At 39.8% G+C, this 22,353-nt stretch overlaps 1 protein-coding gene across 1 annotated transcript in view; it reads right to left on the bottom strand.

Moving 5' to 3' along the window:
* The window catches only part of CFAP61 (cilia and flagella associated protein 61), a 255,956-nt gene extending 234,037 nt beyond the window's left edge, over window positions 1-21,919 (bottom strand). Inside the window, exons 1-5 of the mRNA XM_012657219.1 lie at window positions 21,777-21,919; window positions 10,365-10,515; window positions 7,357-7,433; window positions 6,345-6,412; window positions 5,984-6,110 (exon numbers count right to left, since the gene is read on the bottom strand). Of these exons, the coding sequence (XP_012512673.1) occupies window positions 5,984-6,110; window positions 6,345-6,412; window positions 7,357-7,433; window positions 10,365-10,515; window positions 21,777-21,919 (566 nt within the window). The remainder of the gene's footprint in view (window positions 1-5,983; window positions 6,111-6,344; window positions 6,413-7,356; window positions 7,434-10,364; window positions 10,516-21,776) is intronic.
* Between the last annotated feature and the right edge of the window lie 434 nt (window positions 21,920-22,353).

Below are 22,353 nucleotides of genomic sequence, written 5' to 3'. Positions count from 1 at the left end.
GTTATTGTACAACACTGTCTGAAAGCAGATAATCCTTTCTTTGGCTGAGACTTTCCCCATCCCCACGAGGACTTGAAAAAGATAGTTCCCCCCAGAAAGACCATGCCAATAGTTTCTAAATCTGAGAACATCTCAAATCTGCCACCAGTGATCAATTATGCCTGCTTGTAGATTTTAAAGGTGTGCATAGAAGTAGCTGTGCTTTATTTCAGGTATTATGAAAAATACTGAAGAGTAAGTTCATTAATTAGTGTCTAAGTAGAAGGGCAGATTATAGCATAATTTTCCACACGGGTGAATCAAAGAAACAGGACAGGGATTACAGCACTAATTCGTTGGTTCTGAATATGTTGCTAGCTAAATGGCTGAAGGATAATTACACTCCCAAACCCTTCACTGGTTTAGTATCTTAAGAACTGTGTTCTTCACCATTAATTGTCAGTGCAATTAACTACTGATGAAACATGTCAAAAATACATGTGGGGAAAATACGATAAATGAGGAAGCCTGAAGGGCACATGGCCACGCCCATCTGACATTATGAAATGTCTGTTTTTCCAACGTTGTTAAGGAGGGACATAGTCCACATAAGTGTATTATTCTCCAGATACATGCAATTCTGAACCTGCAAGTATCAAAACTCTAATCTGAACATTTTGCATAGAGGGCTTTCTAAAATATGTCACACTTCTCCACCTTCTGCCAACAAAGGCACTGACTGCCATAATGTCACAATTTCCACATGAATTCACTACGATCCACTGGTCTTTTTATAAATGTCCCTTCCTCATTACAAAGTACACACTGTCATCTCTTTGCAGTCAGGACTATACTCCTCTTGTGCGTTGCTTTCAGATTTTCTGTGGGCATACCATCAGAGGCTGTATGAGTGAGACCTCGGGTTTATTTCAAGCTTCATGGACCTTGTCCATGTGCAGGTTATAGTCCATAGCACTAAAGTTTTCAAGAGAAAAAAGGAAGAAAAGGAGGAGGTGGGGAAAAGGAAAGGAGGGAAGGAGGGAGACCAATCACAACCATCTGTTACCAAATGGTTAGTAGGAGCCAGGCACTGGGCTGAGCACATCTTGCACCCTTTCTCCTGTAACCTACATCCTGAACAACATACATAATAAATAAAATTCAAGTATTTTGTTCCTTTAAAATGGAACCTATAAAATGGCACTCAAACCCACACATATTTAGATAAATGCAATTTAAAACAACAAAATACTGTTTTGGACTAACAACTGAAAACACTTTTAATAATGGAAAACATCCGGCATTGATGTGGGTGTAAGGAAACAGAACTCTACCAGTTGAAATATAAAGTGACATGATATTTTGGTTGAATAATTTGGTAGCATATTAAAATATTAGCATTTATGCAAATATCTGGGCATTTCTTACCCAAAATTCCACTTCTAGGTATCTACATTGGAGAAAAAAAAATAGCATGAGTACTGGATGATATGTGTACAAGGCTTTTCACCATAGTTGTTTTTAAAAAGTTGAAAACAACTTAAATTTCCATAAATAAAGAATAACTAAGTTAATTACATTAAAGCCACATCATGGCCAGGCCATTATGCACTAGGCAGCCATAAAGATGATGAGCTATGTTAAACTAAAACATACAATTAACAGAACATATGATCATACGTTCAGAATATATGAACAGTGTGTGTGTGTACACACACACACACATATAGCAATTGTTAGGTCCCTAACCTTTTTGGCACCAGGTACCGGTTTCATGGAAAAGAATTTTTCCATGGACCAGGGGGTGGGGGTGGGGAGTTGGCAGTGGGGGGAGGTGGAGCTCAGGCGGTGATGCCAGCAATGGGGAGCGGCTATAAACATCCTCACTTGCCTGCAGCTCACCTCCTGCTGTGTGCCTCCCCATCCCGTTCCTGACAGGCCATGGACTGGTACTGGTCCACAGCCTGGGGGTTGGGGACCAGAGTGTTAGACTACTTATGAGATCCAAAGTAATTAATTTGTGAAGATTTCTCACAGTTTAAAAACTACCTACTTGTAAGTATATTTAAAATAAAATTTCTTTAAAGAGTATAATTTCTTGAAGGGCAGGGGGCCTACTTGCCTCTACTGACACTAGCAAGAGAAACTTTATAAATCAGGAATAAAGATTTGAAAGGTGTGAGAGAACCAATTAAAAATGTTATCTCATTCACAAAATTTCTTTTCTTTGAATGACTTTAGCTTGCATTAGTATTTGTATCATCAAAAGGGTTTTACAAAGAGAAGATTATAATGTATTTAGGTATTAATAAAAAGAAAGTAATGAAAAGTAGTTTCCTATGAGGAATTTTCTCTCTCCCATCCTAAATTAGGTGGATAATTTATATCTGAATTTACTCTACTTCCAGGTGAACTTTTAGACACATGCTGTCAGGCTGTCAGAATGCAAATCAAATGCTCTACGTGGAGAGTAAAAATGGAATTGCATTACATTGCATAATGCTCAACATCTGCAGATTAAGTTTCTGGTCTCCCTCTGCTTTCTTTCACCACCAAACTTCTCTAAAAAGTGGTGACCATTCCCTTGCCTCACTTCCTTATCTCTCTTTTATTCAGTTCACTGCAATTTGACCTCCACTGTCCAACTCGTCCTTCAAAGAGAGACATGATCAGAATCCAATCCAGTGGCCAGAGGTAGGACACTGGTTACTGAGTGTCCAAGGTTGGCACAGAGGATTCAAAGGGATGAGTTTGAGAGAAAACTGAGGCGCAAACCCTGGGGAAGGCAGAGTTCAGAGCCATGAGAACAAGAGAAAAAGAGAAGCAAATCAGGCTTGGGTTTGGGGGAGAAGCCAGTGTCCAGGCATGCAGTCACCCTCCTTCTTACTCAAAATTCATCTAAATTTTCTTTAATAGATAAAGAAGGATTCAAGTTATCTATTTCTTCTTAAATGAGTTTTGGTAAGTTGTGTTTTTCAAGGAGTTGGCCCATTTTATTTATATCATTGGATTTATTGACATAATTCAGAGTACTCTCTTATTATCCTTTTAATGTCTGTAGCATCTGTAGTGATGCCACCTCTTTCATTCCTGATATTGGTAATTTGTCTCCTTTTTTCTTGGTCAGTTTGCTAGAAGTATTAATTTTATTCATCTCATCTGTGTCTTTTGAAATTTCCAAATCTAATGGCCTTTTTTGTACTCAGATGATTTGATTTCTCTGCATCTTTTGCCACTTTAAGAGTCTTTGATTTCTATCACATTCTGCTCCCTCTCTTCTAGTTTTCTTTCTTATTACGTCATGTACATCTTTCAAAATTCTGTCCTGGTCTTTTGCTTTTTCACTTTAAAATCTCCTCCTGAACAAGACCATCTCCTTTATTTTTATTATGTCCCCACTTACCTACAAACGGACAACTTGCAATGTGTATCTCCAACCTGGCTTCTCTCAATTTCTATTTCCAACTCTCTCCTGTCCATCTAAATCTATTATTTCTACTTTCAGCTAATGAAATCACCATTCCCCCTAAACCTGAAAACCCTGAGTCACCATTAACTCATTCTTATCCTTCAACTTCTCCATTCAACTGGTAACAAGTGCCACTTTCCCTCTGAAACGCCTCTCTGCATCTATGCACCTACACTGAACTTTTCCCCACCTGGATCTCTGTGACATATCACTTTCAGAATTCCAGCCCGTATTAACTCGTGGCCAAACTATTCTGAGTTCTTCCCCTGGAAGTCACTGATCACATGAAAATCAGAGTTATTTTTTAAACAAACAGCCCGTATACTCTTCAGTGCTCCCTGTTGACCCCGGGATAGTCTTCAAATTCTGGTTCTGCCTTTGCTACCCAGTGGTCTGCTCTTCCTCCCACACCTGGAACAGCAGCCACATCTGCCTGCCTGTGAATGGTCATTCCAGGGGACATTCTGCCTCCATGCCTTTGCCCATTTTGCCTCTCTGACTGAATTCTGACTCATCCTTCCGGAGAAGATTTGGAGGCCACCTTCTCTGTGAAGCCTTTTTTCTTTCAAATTATTTTTTTCTTTGAGGTATAATAACATATAGTAAAGTATATAGATCTTAAGAGTCCAGTTTGATGCATTTGGACATACACCTCCATCAATATACAGAGTGTTGCCATCATCTTGGAATTCCATCCTGTCCCTTCCAGTCTCACCCTTCTTCCACCACAGGCGACCACTGATCTGAATCCTATCTCTACAGATTTGTTTTGCCCATTTAGTAAATCATAAAAGTGGAATCAACAGTACTGTATAGAGTATTTGTTTCTATGTCTGCCTTTACTCAGCATAAACCTCCTGAGATTAATTCACGCTGTTGTTGTTTAAGTAGTTCATTCCATTGAATTGCTGAGTAATAAACACTGTATGATGTATCACAGTTTGTAAGTGTAAACGCATTTACTCACTGATGGACATTTAAAAGGTTTTTTTCGGGGGGCGGACAGGAGGAGGGTGTAGTGAAGTTGTCTTCTCTCTCTGCACTTCCCTATTCTAAGCTACGCACATCAAGTTTATTCTAGATGGGTCTCTCTCCCCCACTTAACTCTAAGCCCCTTTGTAATTATAATATTTAATATTTCTTGGGCACTTACATGTGACGGGAAGTGCGCTAAGTGCTTGACTTTCATTAGCTCATCGATCATCACAACATCCCATCCACAGACAATACACTTATGCCCACTGACAGAGAGGAAACTGAGCCCTGCAGAGGTCATGTTCCTTTCGTAAGTTAACCCGTCTGGTGAATAGTAGAACCAAGATAAGAATCTAGATCTATCTGATGCCAGCATCTCAAGCGTTTAACAATGATGCCATAATACTACACACCTATTCTCACTTTTTAGAAATTTAAATTCAGTACTTTTCTAAAGAAATTCAGCATTCTTCAAATATGGCAATGGTTGATCCAAAAGATACAATTTATTCTTTATTGATAAGCCAACCAATCACCCTTGTGAAATGATTTCATAATGTACTCTTATTTCAAAACAGCCACTCTATTTTGCTCACAATTTCGTGAGCCAGAACTCTGGCAGCGCTTAGCTGGGCAGTCCTCACTTGGGGTCATTCATGTGGTTACAATCGGATGTCAGCTGCATGGCAAATATACGGGGCCTCGCTTGCGCTGGACATCCACGATGGCTCACTCACACAGCCGGCAGTCGATGCTGATGGTCAGCGGGAGCCAGCTGGGGCTGTTGACCCTCGTGATGACATGTGGCCAATGCAGACTTCTTAAACATGGCTGACTTCCTCCAGAGCAAGTATCCCAAGAGAACCAGGCAGAAGCTTCCCAGCCTCCTAAGTCTCAGAGCATCCCTTCTGCTACACTCTATTGGTCGAAGCAGTCACATCCAGCATCTGCACTCTATCAGCCAAAGCTTCACGCAGTGGGGAGGCAGACCCCATGGCTTGATGAGATGAATGGCAAGGTCACACTGCAGGGGAGCCTGCAGGGTGGGAAATGGTGTGGTGGCCATCTTTGGAAAACAGTCAGCCACAGCCAGCTCCTTAAGATCGCTGGACTTGGGGCCTTTCGCATGGGGCACTTGATGGCAAAGACCTTCAACTTGGAAAAATCCTCCTTGGGGTCAGTAGCATCTTTATTCACTGAATGTCAGAAAATAGGTGGGTTTTACTGGGAAAACTGAATAGGTAGATTCATTTTTAAGTTTTTTTTTATTTGGAAGTTATTCTACTGGTGTGGAACCAAGGATTACGTATTTTCAGAAACCCCTAAGAAGTAAATGCATAACTTTACAGCCACATAGAACCGAATGAGTATCATCAGTTAGTTCTGCAATTATGTCATCAAGGGAAACTATAAACATCTCCAAATGAAGTAATGCTTATAGGTATTATAAAAAAAGTTTAATCCAAGCTATGCTCATTTAGCATTGGTCATTCAAAGACTCTTGTTACGGTGACTGTCCCAGTGAAGCTTAGGTTGTACAAGGCACTGCTTCGACTATACCTGGCTTTGCGAATGTGCAGCTGAGGGTAGTGGTTGTGCCTGTGACATACGTGCACTGCGAAGTCCTCTGAGTGTGTTAGACATGGAACGTTCCCCACTTGGTCAAAAACAGTTACGAGGGTCGAGCCTAAATCACAGAGACAAAGAAACATGTCCTCATTTTGCCAAGGAATAACTTTGGGACTTCAGAACAAAATGTAGTTTCCATCCTAAATTGTATTTTAATTGTTATAATCAAATATGCACATGACACATTTAGGACTTGGAGACAATTCTTATTTCCCATTCCCCAAAGCACCATTCTGAGCATGAGTTTTCTGTGTTCACTACTTGGGACAGGAGGTGGCTGAGTGGACCTTACCTAGGCTCATGTAGGATGGCACTATGAGAAATATGAAGTGCAGCTCTGGCACTGCCTTAAACACGGTTCTGGCAAGGAAAGAGAGGATGAATGTTAATAACAAAGCAATCTCATTAGCTAGCACTTTATGCAGATAAATGCTATCAGTAAAAAAATGGGGTGTTCATAAATCTACGTGGGCTCCTTTGCACCCTGCCTGCAGAGGCAAGAACATCTTTAAGGCAATTTTTTTTCTTCTCTACTTTTCCTTGGATTCCAAAGGGCCTCTTTTCTATCAGTCCCATGGAGGGAGAGAGAATAAAGCATGCCATGTTCATATGGCACACCAGATTTCTGCTAATATTAACCTCTGACCTGGCATCTGGATGGTCTGGTGTGACATTACAAAGTGATTTGAAAGCTGAGGCCACTGCCCCCAAATGTCTGTGCAGGCTGTCAAAGACGCATCACCATGACTCAGTAGTTCTGCTGATCATATTTCTATGCACCCTAGTATTCAGGATGCTTCTGCAGTCTGTCATGTTAATAAACATTTCTAAAGATAAGATTGAGGAAAACTGTTTTTAGAAGCACCCAAGCTTGTAATGCTTTACTATTCTCCTACTCCCCGCAAATCCATTTTTTTCTTTCTTTCTTTCTTTTTTTTTTTTTTTTTTAGAGACAGGGTCTCCCTGCATTACTCAGGCTGGCCTTGAACTCCTGGCCTCAAGCAATCCTCTTGCCTCAGCCCCTCCACAGGCATGCACCACCATGCCTGGCCTCAAATCCATTTCTTTAAATGACTCCACTACCCATTTTACTCAAATGATAACAGTTTATGGAATGGAGAATAGATTCAAAGAATTATTTTCTTTCAGAAATATCACCGCTATTCAAAATAAATACCTTAATATAGCCAAAACTACAAGTAAAATAAACACCCCAAAGAATTTCATGTCATTTAAAAAAATATTTCAAAACTACCCACAGGGTCTCTTTCATGTTCACCATCTGTAAGGCCCCATCCACTCACAGAATAATCTCTTTGCAGCAGTCGACGGAATACTCATCCACGGCCACAAAGAGGTGCATAAATAACGTATTCAGAGGCTGAAGAAAAAGAGAGAACACGAATTAAAGGCTGAGTCAGCACTCAGGCTAGGTGAGTGCAAGCTGGGAGGAGGGTTTCAGGGCAGCCACAGACACAGCTGCCAGCACTCGGAGATGATATTTTATGTCTAAGGATGAGACAAGCAGGCGGCCTTTGAGCTGTCTCACTGGCTCTGTTTGCTGCCTTCTGTGCTCCTAGTTCAGAATTATTCAAGGAAACAGGGATCGTAAATGAGGCCAGAGCGCCTGCCCTTCCTCCTGCCCTCACGAATGAGCTGTGGGCAGGGAAGAGCCTGCAGGGGAGTGAAATCGATTATTAACTCAGTAGTCTTGTCCTCAGGGGTGTCTATGCCAAGTGAAAGACAATCACCCTTTTCCCAAGGCTCTTGTGTCAGCAGCTGCTGCTCTATTCATGTGACATGAGGGAAAGATTCTCTTATGAATTTGAAGGGTGGAAGGCAGATGCCACGTTATGAATCCAATGGCTTGTTTTGTTCAACATTCCCAGAGTCAGAATCAAATATTACTCTTGGGATCCAGAAAACCTGGGAGCCGAAAACTCGAAGCAGCAAGATTCTAACATGACTTTCAGGCTAAATCTTCCAAGTTTTTAAAGAGCTTTGTCCCACAGTTTCAAAGACTTTTTAAGTGGCCTAAATAACATCTACACACTGATCTGCTCAACTCAGTACTCCTCTGTTCACAAGCAAATCCTTAAATTCTAGAAATAGCACAAATGTGAAGTGGTTGACTGCACCCAAATCAGAATAGCAGGAGCACTGCCTGTGTTTCTTTTTTTCTGAGTTATTTTCCAGATAGCCTTGCGTGATGTGCCTCGTCTCCATTCCTGTTGGATGGTGTCTGACTCAGAAATGCTTGGAAGAAATTGTACTGTGCAAGAAAAGGCAAGAGAAGAATCACGAGTTTGATTCATAAGCTTGAAAAATTCCAAAAGGCAAACACAAACCCTAAAGTCCAGATGACGACGATGAAACGATTTTCAGCACTTGCTATGTATTAGTTCATTTAATCCTACCATAATCTTATTCAACATCTGCCTTACATTCTGAATAGGACTAGTCTTAGGAGTACACGGTTTATTACTTGCTTGATTTGTCTCCCAAATTCTCTCTTCCATCAGAAATATTACAATTCAAAATTTATTCTTTAGCTTTAAGATAAAAATCATTACCTCAGTCGCAAATATCCTTAGAATAGGTAATACATTAAACCTTAAAGCTCTATACTAGAGCCGTCCAACAGAAAAATAATTCAAGCCCCACAAATGTAATTTAAAATTTTTTAGTAGATACATTAAAAAAGAATGAGTGAAATTAATGTTTGATATATTTTATTTAACTTAATGTATTCAAATTATTATCATTTTAACAAGTAATCCGTATAAAAATTGTTAATGAGATATTTTACACTCTTTTTTCTCCCTACTAAGTACTTGCAACCTGTTATATATTTTAGACTTACAGCACACCTCAATTTAGACCAGCTGCATTTCAATAGCTACCTATGGCTAGTGGCTACCAAATTGGATGGCCCAACTCTATACTGTTATTGGAAATAGCTCAAAAAGAAACAACCTTAAGAGAACAAGAAACAAAAGTGAAATGAGTTTATGAATAATAGTGTTAATTTACAATTTTCAAAAAGGCAAAATCATAACCCTAATGCAAATATAAAATGAACACATGTCAGAGATTTATTCAACTTTAACTCATCAATTAATGAGGCAATTAGTGAGATGATAAAAACGATTCCTTGTACTTGAAGAGCTGGATACTTCAGGTGATTTAATAAGGGAATATAAGAATAAGATTGTTGGGTTAGATACAAAATGGTTAACATCTTATAAGGCCATAAACCATAACCTTTGAAGTTAGCTCTTTCACCTGAGCAATTATTTATATCGAAATGGACAAAAATCTGCAAGTTAATTGCTGCTCCCACAGAACTGCAAAGTAGACTTTCAATAGAAAGTCAGAAGTGCAAGTATTGGACTGAAAGAATCTTTTTGGTCTATTTCTGAGTTTGGGATAATTTTTTGACAGTGACACTTGGGTGTATGGGTGGCAGGGGTAGGAAGGAGCACAAAAGACAATGGGAAGGCACCATCTAGCTCAATAAATGCTGAATGATTTGCTTAGTGGGGTGTGTGTGTGTGCAAGAACACACATGTGGGAGGGGTGAATTCACTCATGCACCCATTTGGCATTCCATCTTTTTCTGACATCAGGGCTCTGGGGACATGCTGCTGAATTCCACCAACAGGCATGGTGCTGCTCAGAGTTGCAGCCTCTGGCTCTCCACAGAAACTGGGGCCAGTCTCTGGCAGGCTTCATGCAGGGAAAGCTCTGGCTTGGCACCAGGTACCCAGGCTGGACTCCTGGGAACCACTAACCTAGCTCCTGTTAGCCGACAGGTTGTCATGTGCCTGCAGCTAGAAGACATCAAGTGAGCCAAAGTCCATGAGGGCTCTCTGAAAATCACAGAGTATGACATAAGTCTGACGCTCTGTTGTCATTATTACGAGGGCAAATGTGTAGATGACAGGTAGCCTCCTAGCATATTAAAGACCTCGGACACTGACGCCCAGAGAACAATGTGAAACCTGGGAAGCACATGTCTGACACTTCCACTAATTCCTGCTCTCAGCCCTCATTAGCTGAAAATGATCTGGGCCTTGCCAGTGGCTGGCTGATTGGGCTACTTCCTACCCTTTCCTTTTCCCTCTGGCCTCACTCTCAGCCTTCCTTTCCTCCCTACCAGCTAACTTCACTTTTAACTGTCATGATGTCATACACTTTCTTTGTGAGTTTTGGACTGCTTGGTCCCAAATCTGCAAAGACATAATTGCAAACACAGGACCTCCCTTCAAAATTCAGGCTGTTCTAATAAGCATTGTGCTTGATTTCTTACTGTGCAAGGGATATCGCTGTCGAGCTCCCGAAACACTGACACCCAGTCGTCCTCCTTGGCAACATTCCAGTTGGGATAGTCCAGGAAGGTGGCCTGGGCCATGATCTCTTCCTTGTCATTGTGGAGAGTGATGGCAAGGTTTGCTTTTTCTCTGTGGAAATGATCAAAATTGCAAACATGAATAAGATTACCAAAAGTGAGATGAGGACGTGTCATTGTCTCCTTCCTTTGGCTACTGGAGCTCAGCAGCCACTGTATGAGGTTTGATAATCTTTGGAAAAGATGAGAATGATGTTGTAGCAACTTTGGGAGTACATTTCTCAGTACAACTGGTGCCATCAACTAAATTTTTATTTAAAATTATGTTTCATTGGGAAAATATTATACCTATCATATTAAGTATCTAATACTCTTCCCTTGGAGATTGGCTAGGAAAATATTTGACTGCACAGTTTTCCCTATCCTCTCCATGTTGTTAATATCACTGTTGGGCCTAACACATACAGAGAGGGTTGCCAACTGTGTCTCTTTGCCCAAGACCCAGGGGGTGCACAGGATATAGGACTTTCAGTGCTAAAAAAATTTAAAAAAAAGTCCCGGGCAACTTGGGATGAATTGGTAACCTATGCACAGCAGCAAAGCTAAGAGTTTAGCTCCATCTCGATCAGCATCATTAAGCAATTTCTTCAAACTCTGAGCCCTGGTCCCTTGGCTAATTGATTCATATGGAATCTGAGCACCTGAGATATCACCTGATCCAGCTGCAGAAATGGAGAGTCTGCAGAGCCTTGCTTAAGTAAGGCAACCTGGAGAGTTTATAAAGCCCAGGGAAGGAAGCAGGCATGCCAGCTCATGTTCTAGTGGTCGTCCAGAGGGACCGTCTTGACAATCCCACCCAGCTGCTACCCTGTCCTGTGGCCCATCAAGACAGCAAGAGCTATCACTTAAAGATAGCATATAGTTTACTACATGAAGAAACATTGTGCATAAATTTAAATGTAGTTTTTACTTTCTCAGCAAAATGTGATCTGGTTATCTTAAGTTAGAGGAAAAAAAGATTTAAATATTCCTTCAAAAAATAATGTAGGATCCTGAAGCAGGAGGGGTATTAAAACAAACAAACAAACAAACAATGCAGGAGTTACCCATTTTCCTTCTTGAGCAGAATGAGGGAGAAGAAAACATAACTGAAGGAGAAGGAGAAGAGACAATGGGGAGAATAGAAAGTTATATATGCTTTCTGGTTGTGTTTTCATCACAAAAGGAATACATTCTCAGGGCATACAAAAATGAGAAAATATAAGCAAGAAGAGAAAAAAAATCTGAAAAATCACCTTTAATACCACCTCACATAGATAACCAACCACTATCAACACTTTGGTTTCTATGTCTCCAAACTTATCTGTTTTTGAGGGCAGCTTCATGTTGAAATGTACTTTGTGTGTTTTAAAAAAATGGAACCACACAATCCATCCTATTTGTAGCTGCTTTTTCCCATTTGAGAGCATATCATTTTACTAGAGCAGTTCACCAAACAGCAATCTCTCACATATGTACAGTTCTTGAATTCCAATTTTTCTCTTTAAATCAATTCACTTTTGGCTTAGATAAGAATTTTAGTAAAAACTTTATATCCGTACCATAAATGGAAAACCAGTATCCCTCACTATAAATAGAAGATAACTGTAAAAATAAAGATATGACATTTATTTAAAACAAAAATTTCTCATGCATGTATCAAGAAAAAGCATCTTGGGTATTGCCAGATGTATGGACACTGCCAGATGTATGGGCATCTTTGGGAAACATTGTGCTCAGGATGTCAATCTCAGCACCTACGGCCACTGTCCCCTCTCACAGGAAGTCATAGGCAGCTGTATCTGATCACACCCCTCAGCCACAGGGGAATGAATCAGGGTTGCACCTGGCCCAAGGGCCCAGCCCAAGAACTACCTATCAAGGAAAGAAGCCAGCAGATTGTCCGTCTCTCTGGTTTCTAGAATACACTATCCACGTAGGGAACTCTTTACAGGAAGATGCAACCCCACAAATTCTCACTGAAGTCCCTGACCCTCTTTCACCCCTGAGGTGGCTCCCTCTAGCTCTTGGTATTCTGGGCTTCTCTGCCTCAGACTCCCAGAGCCATGCCCTATGGCTTCCAGCTGAGAATTCTCCCTTTAATTCAGATGAAAAAGCACCCATGGCATAAGACCCTGTGCATGTCAGCTCTGACCATAGTGGGGGTGGTGGGGAGGAGGAGGTGGGCAAGAACTGGGGACAGGGCAGCCACCAAACTCTTCAGGGAAGCAGGGGACAATGTGTTCCTGGAATCCCAATTTACATTTGAAATGAATTTATCCATGGGAACCTTAGGATGGTGGTTAGGTTCTATGGTGCAATTAGCACAGTACTATACTGCAGACATTATAGATTAAATAAGCTTTTGTGGGTTGCCCTGGGAAGCCAGCCACGAATTACTTTGTTTCAGTGGGAAAATACACTACAATTTCCAAATAACTGACTGTAAAAATTAACTTTTTTAGCATTATCCTTTTGTGTATATACTTTCCACTTCTTATTACCTCTTAGCCATTAGGTTCTCTATGAAACAAATAAAAATCATCAAGGGAGAAGGGAGGGAGTGACAGGGAAGAAAAAGGTAGAAGGAGGAGGCACATTTTAAAAGCTGGATTTTAAACTGTTCTTTGTAATAAGCCAAATCCAAACTCAAGGAGCCCTATTAATACACACACATGTATTTCACACACAATAGAAATTACAACTCTTTTCATTAGAGTTATGTCTCCTTTATTCAGCTGGTTTAGGAAATTTTCCAAATACAGCCAAAACTTATTTTCTATAACTATACTTGATGGAAATCTTAGTGAAACAGCATCCGCCTTTTCTGCTTGGTTTAACCATAAAAGAAGAGATCCCAGAGCTACCCTGCATCCATCCCACATGGAACGGCAACCCAGGCGTGTGTTCCACCCACTCTCGGTGCCACTGTGATGTCTGTGTTCAACAAGGGGGATTCTTTCAGCTCGTTCCCATCTGCCCCTCCCAATCTCCTCATTTTCTCCTATAAAATCTAGCCAGATGTTTAGGTGAGATCAGTTTTATTCATTCCTGTATCTCTGTGACTGAGCAGCCAGTCAATAAAATGAAACCAGATAAATAGACCAGAGAAAGAACCACCGTTTTTTGAAATGCCTATAAAATAAGATGTTAAGTCCTGAGGATGGCCTGGCCAGGGGACAGGAGTTACCTAATCTGAAAAACAAAAGACGACCTGGGCTTGGTAGCAGCTGTTTTGGAAGCTCCAGGACATTCATGAAAATGTAAACTTACTTTTACTTCCGAAAATATGCTGGTCTCTAAGGTAGGTCACAACATTTTCATTTACGAGGATCCCTTTTTAACATACTTTTTTTTGCTACTCCCCTCCCACATGACATAAATTATTATACTTTCCTATCTGTCAAACCAGAAATATAAACATGATACATGAAGATTTGAGGTACCCTCACAATCACTCCAAGACCCAGCAGAAATATGAAGCTTGTCTTTTGAAATAACTGTCTTTCAAAGGCCAAACTTTCAGGTAATATATGACTTTGTATGGTAGCAGTCCCCAATCTTTTTGGCACCAGGGACCATTTTCACGGAAGACAATTTTTCCATGAACCAGGGCGGGCAGTAGGGGTGGAGGGATGGTTTCCAGATGATTCAAGCACATTACATTTACTGTATACTTTATTTCTATTATTATTACATTGTAATATATAATGAAATTATTATACAACTCACCATAGGTTGGGGACCCCTGGTGTATAGGACTTGAGAAAATAGATCTGTGTAAGCCTTTTGAAAAAATTTTTTAGAAAGGTTCCAGTTGTAACACACCCCACCTCTGCATCCCATCTTCTGCATACCCCATAAAAAGATTAGCTGTTGAAGGCTGAGGAAAGACTGGCAACTGCAGGGACAGCCGGATCCCCTGGCCCTCCTGCTCAGGCTAGGCAGAGCTGACAGCCTTTGCTGACGTAGGATGTGAGAGAAAGCAGGAAGATGGCACCACGTTTGGGGTCTGAGTAAGGGGAAGGCTGGAGTTTCTGGAGTTGCTGAGATGGGGAAAGTGTGGGAAGAATGGACTGAAGGCAGGGGAAGATCGTGTTAGGTTCACAGTATCTACTAGGTATCCAAGGGGTGGCAGCCACCAGGAAGCTGGATGAATGAATTTGGAATCCAGGAGGTATTGTCATTGATATTAGAGGTTTTTCGCATTTATGTCATAAATTCACATAGAATTGATTTTTTAAAATTTTGTATGACATGAGATTGGTCTTTATACTTATTTTCTTTTCCATAGGGGTAACACCTTGTCCCAGCATGATTCATTGAATGGCATATCATTTCCCCACTGATGTTCTCACGCTGATTTTGTCATCATTGAGTTTTCATACACATGTTGGTCTGTCTCAGGGATTTCCTGGTCCATCAGTCTTTTGTCAATTCCATTACCACACTGTCCTGATTGCTACACCCACAAGTCATCAGTTGGCAAGTCTCCCACTTTATATTTCTTATTTCAGATTATCCTGATCCTTTGCTTTCCTGTATAAATTTATTAGACTCATATTATCAAGTTCAACAAACAATCCTGTTAGAATTTTGATTGGGGTGGGGCATTGACTTTATAATATTGAATCTTCCTATCCAAAATGTGATATACCTCTTGATTTACGGTAGTCCCCCATTATCCACAGTTTCATGGTCCATAGTTTCAGTTACCTGTGATCAACCACAGTCAGAAAATATTAAATAGAAAATCCCAGAAATAAATTGTTCATAAGTTTTAAATTGTGAGCTGTTCTGAGTAGTGTGATGAGATTGTGCATGGTCCAGCTCCGACTTGCCTGAGACATCAATCATGCCTTTGTCTAGTGGATCCACGCTGTAGATGCTACTACCCATCCGTCACTTGGTATTATCTTGGTTTTCAGATCGACTGTCACGGCATTGTAGTGCCTGGGTTCAAGTCATCCTTATTTGACTTAATAATGGCCCCTAAGCACAAGAGTAGTGATGCTGGTAATTTGGATATGCCAAAAAGAAGCCATAAAGTACTTCCCTTAAGTGAAAATTCTCAACTTAATTAAAAAAAAAATCATAAACTGAGGTTGCTAACATCTACGACAAGAACAAATCTTCAATCTGTGAAATTGTGAAGATGGAAAAAGAAATTCATGCTAGTTTTTTGTCACACCTCAAACTGCAAAAGTTATGGCTACAGTGCATAAGTGCTTAGTTAATATGGAAAAGGCATTAAATTTGTGGGTAGAAGATCTGAACAGAAACATGTTCAAACTGACGGCAATCAGGTGTGGTACTATCCTTGGTTTCAGACATCTGCTGGAGTCTTGGAACATATTCCCCTTGGATAAGAGGGGGACTACTATCCCAAATTTAGTAGCTACTCTGTTTTATTTTCTCATGACTCCACAGGTAAGAAATTCAGATAGGGTACAGTAGGGGTATCTTCTGGGGCAAGAACCTCCAAGATGGCTTCTTCATTTACATCTTGTGCCTCAGAGAGGGGAAGCTCAAATAGGTTGGGGTTTGCTGGAAAGGCTGATGCGGGGCCTTCCTTCTTGCCATAGGATGGGTGCTGCAATTCTCCTCCATGCAGTCACACCCTTCTCCCTTGTGATACGGCCTTTCCAGGTGGTTTCTTCACATGGTCTCTCCAGCAGAGTGGCCAGATTTTTTACATGGTGGCACAAGGCTCCCAAGAGCACAGCATCAAAAACTACCAGGGAGGACTGAGAATAGGGTGAGGCCAGAAGGGGCCAGGTTTCAAATATTGAAGGAGGTGCTCTCAGGCTTGTACAGGGCCAGCACCTGGGAGAGAGTACTCTGAAGGCCTCCCGTGCCTCCTGCTGGTGCCAGCCCTGCTGCCAGGCCATCTTAAGGACTGGGCCTGGGACCAGGACAGCCCCACTTATACTGGGTGGAGTCACAAGCTGAGCCCAGATTTAAAAGGTGAGGACTATAGCAGGGGAAGGATACAAAAAGGCCTGGGGAATAGAAAGAGGCATGGAAGCCTCCAATGCAATAAACTTCCACACCTGCTTCAGCTGTATTACACAAATTTAAATTTACATATTTTATATGTAATATATTTATATTTACATAAACAGGCATATTTAATATATAATAGATATATTTTCATTTTCATTCAACTCTTCATGTATTCCAATTTTTATTTTTATTTCTTTTTTGACCAATGAGTATTTATAATTACATTGTAAAATATTCAAACATATGGGGGTTTCCTGGTTATCTTTTTGTTACTGATTTCTACCTCCATTGCACTGTGGTCAAAGAATGTGTTGTGTATGATACTAAGCACTGAAATTTGTTGAATACTGAAATTTATAGCCTAACGGATGGTCAGTTTTTATACATGTTTCCACGTATACATAGATTTTGTATTCTTCAATATTGAGTACAGTATTCTACGTATGTCCATTAGATCAAGTTCTTTAATTGTGCGATTGTTGAAATCTTTTATATTGTTACTGATTTTTCAGTTGCTTGATATCCCACTTATTAAGAGGGGTATTAAAATCTCCCATTCTGATGGTGAATATATCTATTTCATCTTTTGGTTCTACTGATTTTTGCTTTATATATTTTGGATCAGTAGGAGCATATAAGTTTAAAGCTGCCATAACTCCCTCAAGAACTAAACATTTTACATTATACAGTGACCCTCTTTATCTGTAGGGATGTTTTTTTGCCTTAAAGTATATGTTGTCTGCTATTGTTACAGCAATACTGACCACCCTTTCTTCTTGGAATGAGATTTTGGCTGTCATATCTTTTTTCCCAATACTTTCACTTTAAATATTTCTGTGACTTTACATCTTAGGTGTATCTCATAAATAAAATACAATTGTTTTTTGTTTTGTTTTGTTTTGAGCCAATCTGCCCATCTTAATCTTTTAAACTGAAGATTTTGTCAAAAGCAATTATGATTACTGCTATAGATGAATTTTTCTATCTTCTTATTATGTGATTTTAATATATCCTATGTTTTTTATCTCTTTTTTCTTCCTCCTTTGTTGCCCTCTTTTAGATTCAGGGTTTGTTTTAGATTTTTCATGCCATTTTTCCTTCTATAGATCAGAAGTTATGATCTCTAAGTCTGTCCTTCTAATGATTATCTTAACCATGTTAACATATATTCCTAACAAAGTCTTTACCCTCTGTTCCAGTTATCAACTAACGTAAAATAAATCATCCCAAAGCTTAGCAGCTTAAAGCAACAATTTATTACATCTCTCGTGGGTTGACTGGGTTTAACTGAGCAGTTTTTACAGTTTTACATAGGGTCTCCTATGTGATGGCAGTCAAATGGTGGCTGTGGCCAAAGTCATCTGAAGGGCTGGGCGCGGTGGCTCACGCCTGTAATCCTAGCTCTCTGGGAGGCCGAGGCGGGAGGATTGTTTGAGCTCAGGAGTTCGAAACCAACCTGAGCAAGAGCGAGATCCCGTCTCTACTAAAAATAGAAAGAAATTAATCGGACAACTAAAAATATATAGAAAAAATTAGCTGGGCATGGTGGCACATGCCTGTAGTCCCAGCTACTCGGGAGGCTGAGGCAGAAGGATTACTGGAGCCCAGGAATGTGAGGTTGCTGTGAGCTAGGCGGACGCCACAGCACTCACTCTAGCCTGGGCAAAAAGAGTGAGACTCTGTCTCAAAAAAAAAAAACAAAGTCATCTGAAGACTCAATGTCTAAAATGGCTCAGTCACATGGATAGTGGTTGATGGTGGTGGGAGCTCAGCTGAGGCTGTCAAATGGAGCACCTCCATGTAGTCATGTGACTTGAGCTTTTGCCAGTATGGCATCTGGGTTCTGAGAGGGCACATTTCAAGAGACCTGGTGGAAGTTGCAAGACTTCTCATAACTTAAAATTATAGAGTATCACTCCTGCTGCTTTCCATGGGTTACCAGGGCCAGCCCTAATTCAGTGTGAGAAGGGACTACACAAGGGCATAAATGCCAGGATGTGTGGTTCACCGGAGGGAGGGAGGGGAAACATCTTTGTATACTACCTACCACATCCTTCTCTTAAATAAAACCTGAAGAATACTGTCATTCTAATCATGCTCCTTCCAATTTATATGCTGTATTTGTCCTGAATTTTAGTTCTAATGTATGATTTATACTTCACAAATTAGTCATTATTATAGTTTTATACAAGTCATATTTTTTCTTAGACTTACCCACATATTTGTCCATATTTTTGTTTATGTTCCTTCTTGTGTTTTGAGCTTTCCAGCTGAGATATTTTTCCTTCTTCTGAGAGCATATTCTAAGGAATTTCCTTTATGCAGTCTATTGGTAAACTATCTCGGTTTTTGTCAGAAAATGCATTCATTTTCCTCTCGGTCTTGAAGAATTGTTTCACTGAGTATACAATTCTAAATTGTTATTTTCTCTTCAGTATTGAAGATAGTCTATTGTCTTCTGGCTATCATTGTGGCTGGTAAGAAATCACCTATTAGTGTAATCATTAGTTCTTTGCAGATAAGTTATCTTTTCTCTCTGGTTATTTTTCAGATCTTTTTAGCTGTGGCATTTTGCTCTTTCATTACAATGAATTTAGTTGTGGATTTCATTATGTATTTATCCTATGTGGGATTCATTGAGTTTTCTGGACATAAGAATTGGTGCTTTCCAGTAATTCTGAAAAATTCTCACCTATTCTTTCTTCAAATATTGACTCTGCCTTCCTATTATCTCCTTCTAGAAGTCTGTCTAGACTAGGCCCCATATTCTACTCCTTTGTTTCTCTTTGTGCTCAATTCTAGATAATTTATTGGTATTGATCCCCTAGCTCATTACTTCTGTCTTTAACTGTGTCTATGATGATGTATAATTCATCAACTGAGCTTTTAACTTCAATTATATTTTCATTTGTAGATGGTCTATTTCACTTGTTCAAACCTGATTATTCACTTTTATGATATTTTTATTCTTGGATCATTTTTTTAAACTTATCTTTTCATTTTAGACAAAGTAAACATAGCTATTTATATTTTTTGTGTAACTTAATATTTAAAGTCTTTGAGAGTTGATTCTCCTGTATAATTTTTGTTTTTATTGGTTCTCACTAATGGTACACATTTCTTTGTGTATTTATGATTTTTGACTGTGAGCTCATGTTCCTTGGAAGTTCATCTGTGGGCAGTATTGGAAGTCTGAGCTGAAGTTGCATCCCTTCAGAACTGATTTGCATTTATTTCAGCCAGTCTCCTGGATACGCTATTAACCTGTGACCATTTTCAATTAAATTCTCCACTTGGTGTTTTTGGGACCACACAGATAATTAACATGGATCTAAAACCAACATGTGCTTATGAATTCTCAGGAGAGACTTTATGCCTCTCCATTCCATACTGAGGTTCAAACAGGCTACTTTCCTTATTGTCCATTTTTATGCAGTGAGTTTATTTGTTCATCCTTATAATGAACATCTCAGTTTTATACAAAGGGATCTCATATTTTCCTCCTTAGGTCGAGGGAGTAGTTATCTTCTGTTCTTTGCAAATTGTCAAAAAGAAACATGAGGCTTCTAGGATGTGGCAAAAATCCTCAAGGAGAATGCTGGTATTGGTGTCTCCTTATCTCATGAAGTTTCTGATTTCAGTGTGATAATATTGTCTGCACAGTCCTTACCTTTTGTGTTTGTGTGTAAGTGCATATGAACATTTTAGCTGTCCCCATCTAGTGGACATCATTAAGGTATTCAGTCCACCATAATGCCAAAAAATGGAATAATTTCACAGGTATACATATTTTTAAAGCATTTTATATATAATTCCTTACCACCTTCCAGTAAAATTGTGCCCACTTATATTACATTCATCAGTGTGGTAAGCAGAAACTACAAACTTTAATGTCTTAGGCTTGCCTTAGCTTAAATATTTCAATTGTATTTGATATGAAGCTTTATGAAATTCAAAATACTGGGATATCTATATTTTCAATAAAAATAATGAGGAACAAGCCAGGCGCAGTGGCTCATGCCTGTAATTCCAACAACTTGGGAGGCTAAGGCAGAGATTTGCTCAAGGCCAGGAGTTCAAGACCAGCATGGACAACATAGTGACACCCCATCTCTAAAAAATGAAAAATAATTAGCTGGGCATGGTGGCATGCACCTGTACTCCCAGCTACGCCAGAGGCTGAGGCAGGAGGATTGCTTGAGCCCAGGAGTTCAAGGCTGTAGTGAGCTAAGATCAGGCCACTGCACTCCAGTCTGGGTGACAGAGTGAGACTCCATCTCAAAAAAAAGAAAAAAAAGAGGACAGATTAAAAGATATTTGTATTCTAATGTCTATAGAAGGTCTGTAAACAAACAAAATGGGAGGAAAAAAGACCTTTTAAGAAAAAATGTATGCATACTTTAAAGTTTAGAAGACACTTTTAAGAGTAGTGGTTAAGATCAAATCCACACTTTGCTTGGCCTTGAGCTGGCCTCCCCTTCTCATCTGTGAAATGGGAATAATAGTAGCTACTTCAGAGAAGTGTCAAAATGATTAAACGAGATAACATTGCCAAAGGACAGAGTCTGACATAAATTCTGAAAATTTGATAGCTAATACCATTAACTTGCCCCAAGTGAATCCGCTAGTAAGTGTGGCAGTTGAGATTTGGGTTTTTTTTATTTGTTAATTACTTATTTATCAAGAGAAACTATTTCTCAGCCCACATATTCACAGCTCAGGAACACAGGTCAGTGACATACTTCTATGTGAATCAATCCAAAGAAATCCTTTTATATTCCAAAATCACTTTGCACTCTGAAAGATGCCTGCCTTCCTCGTCTCCTCAAAACCTTTCATAGAATCATAATTTCTGTAGAAATCTGCATATGCCTTCTTTCTTGGTTCAGCCATAGTAAACTTATACAAAGCTGCAACCCCCAGGGATACAATGAATGCTCCAACAATATCAAACTGCAGATGCCTGGCCAAGAGGCCACGCATCTGAGGTTTCATCAAAGCACTGGAAGCCATGGTAGTTCCCGTCCTTGATGAGTATGCCAACTTCAACATGTCCTTTCTGGCTGATGGAGAAATGAACTGCCAGCAGTTGAGATTTGAGCCCAGGTTTGCTTGAATCCAAAGCCCATGAGAAACCTTTCGATTTGCATGTTGTTAAAGGACACAGAGATTGGTTGTTTCCAGAGATTTCTTGCTACATGTTTCTTCACTGACAGTGAGCTGCCCACTTCCTCATCATAAGCATCTTAAAGACAAAGGAGTGGGATCCCTTCCTGGTGTGTGATAAAATTGATAAACATTCTTGAGCTTACTTAGCTAAGTACTTACAGAAGATAGATGATATTAAGCCTCCCAAACAGCTTCTGGGTAAATTTTCTAATGAGGTTTTTGATACAATAAATATCCTGCGATTCTGTTCTTCGACAACGAACAACTTCTACCTTTCCTCTTGGAGAAGTAAGTACTGGCATTTTTTATCCTGTCCTAAAAAGAGGGAAAATAGTCCACTATTAATCTGATATGGCAAATCACTTTGGTTACAGTACACACAAAATTGAACATTAATTCAATTTCCGTATGGTCAGAGTGAATGTGGTATGGGAGTACTGGTGAGACACATTTTCCCCTGGGTGTAGGCTGTGACAACTGTCACTGCAAAGCAGCTGACATGTTTCTCCACAGGAGAATAAAGTTTCTGAGAATTGGCCTGTGTAGAAACTTCTGCAACTGTATTCTTTGTTTCCAACAAAGACATTTAAAAATATTCTAACAATAGGATTGAAAAATATTGAAAGGAATTATTTATGGATTCAGTGTCCTTTTATATAATATTTAATCGGCCACCATAGCATGTGGTCAAGAGTTACAGGGGAAATATTGGCAGCTAGCTGCTGCCTGTGTTCCA

Source organism: Propithecus coquereli, unplaced genomic scaffold (assembly GCF_000956105.1).
Source record: "Propithecus coquereli isolate 6110/MARCELLA unplaced genomic scaffold, Pcoq_1.0 Scaffold533, whole genome shotgun sequence".
Lineage (NCBI taxonomy): Eukaryota > Metazoa > Chordata > Mammalia > Primates > Indriidae > Propithecus > Propithecus coquereli.
Note: the sequence above shows the minus strand (reverse complement) of the source record. Positions and strands in the feature narration are given on the sequence as shown.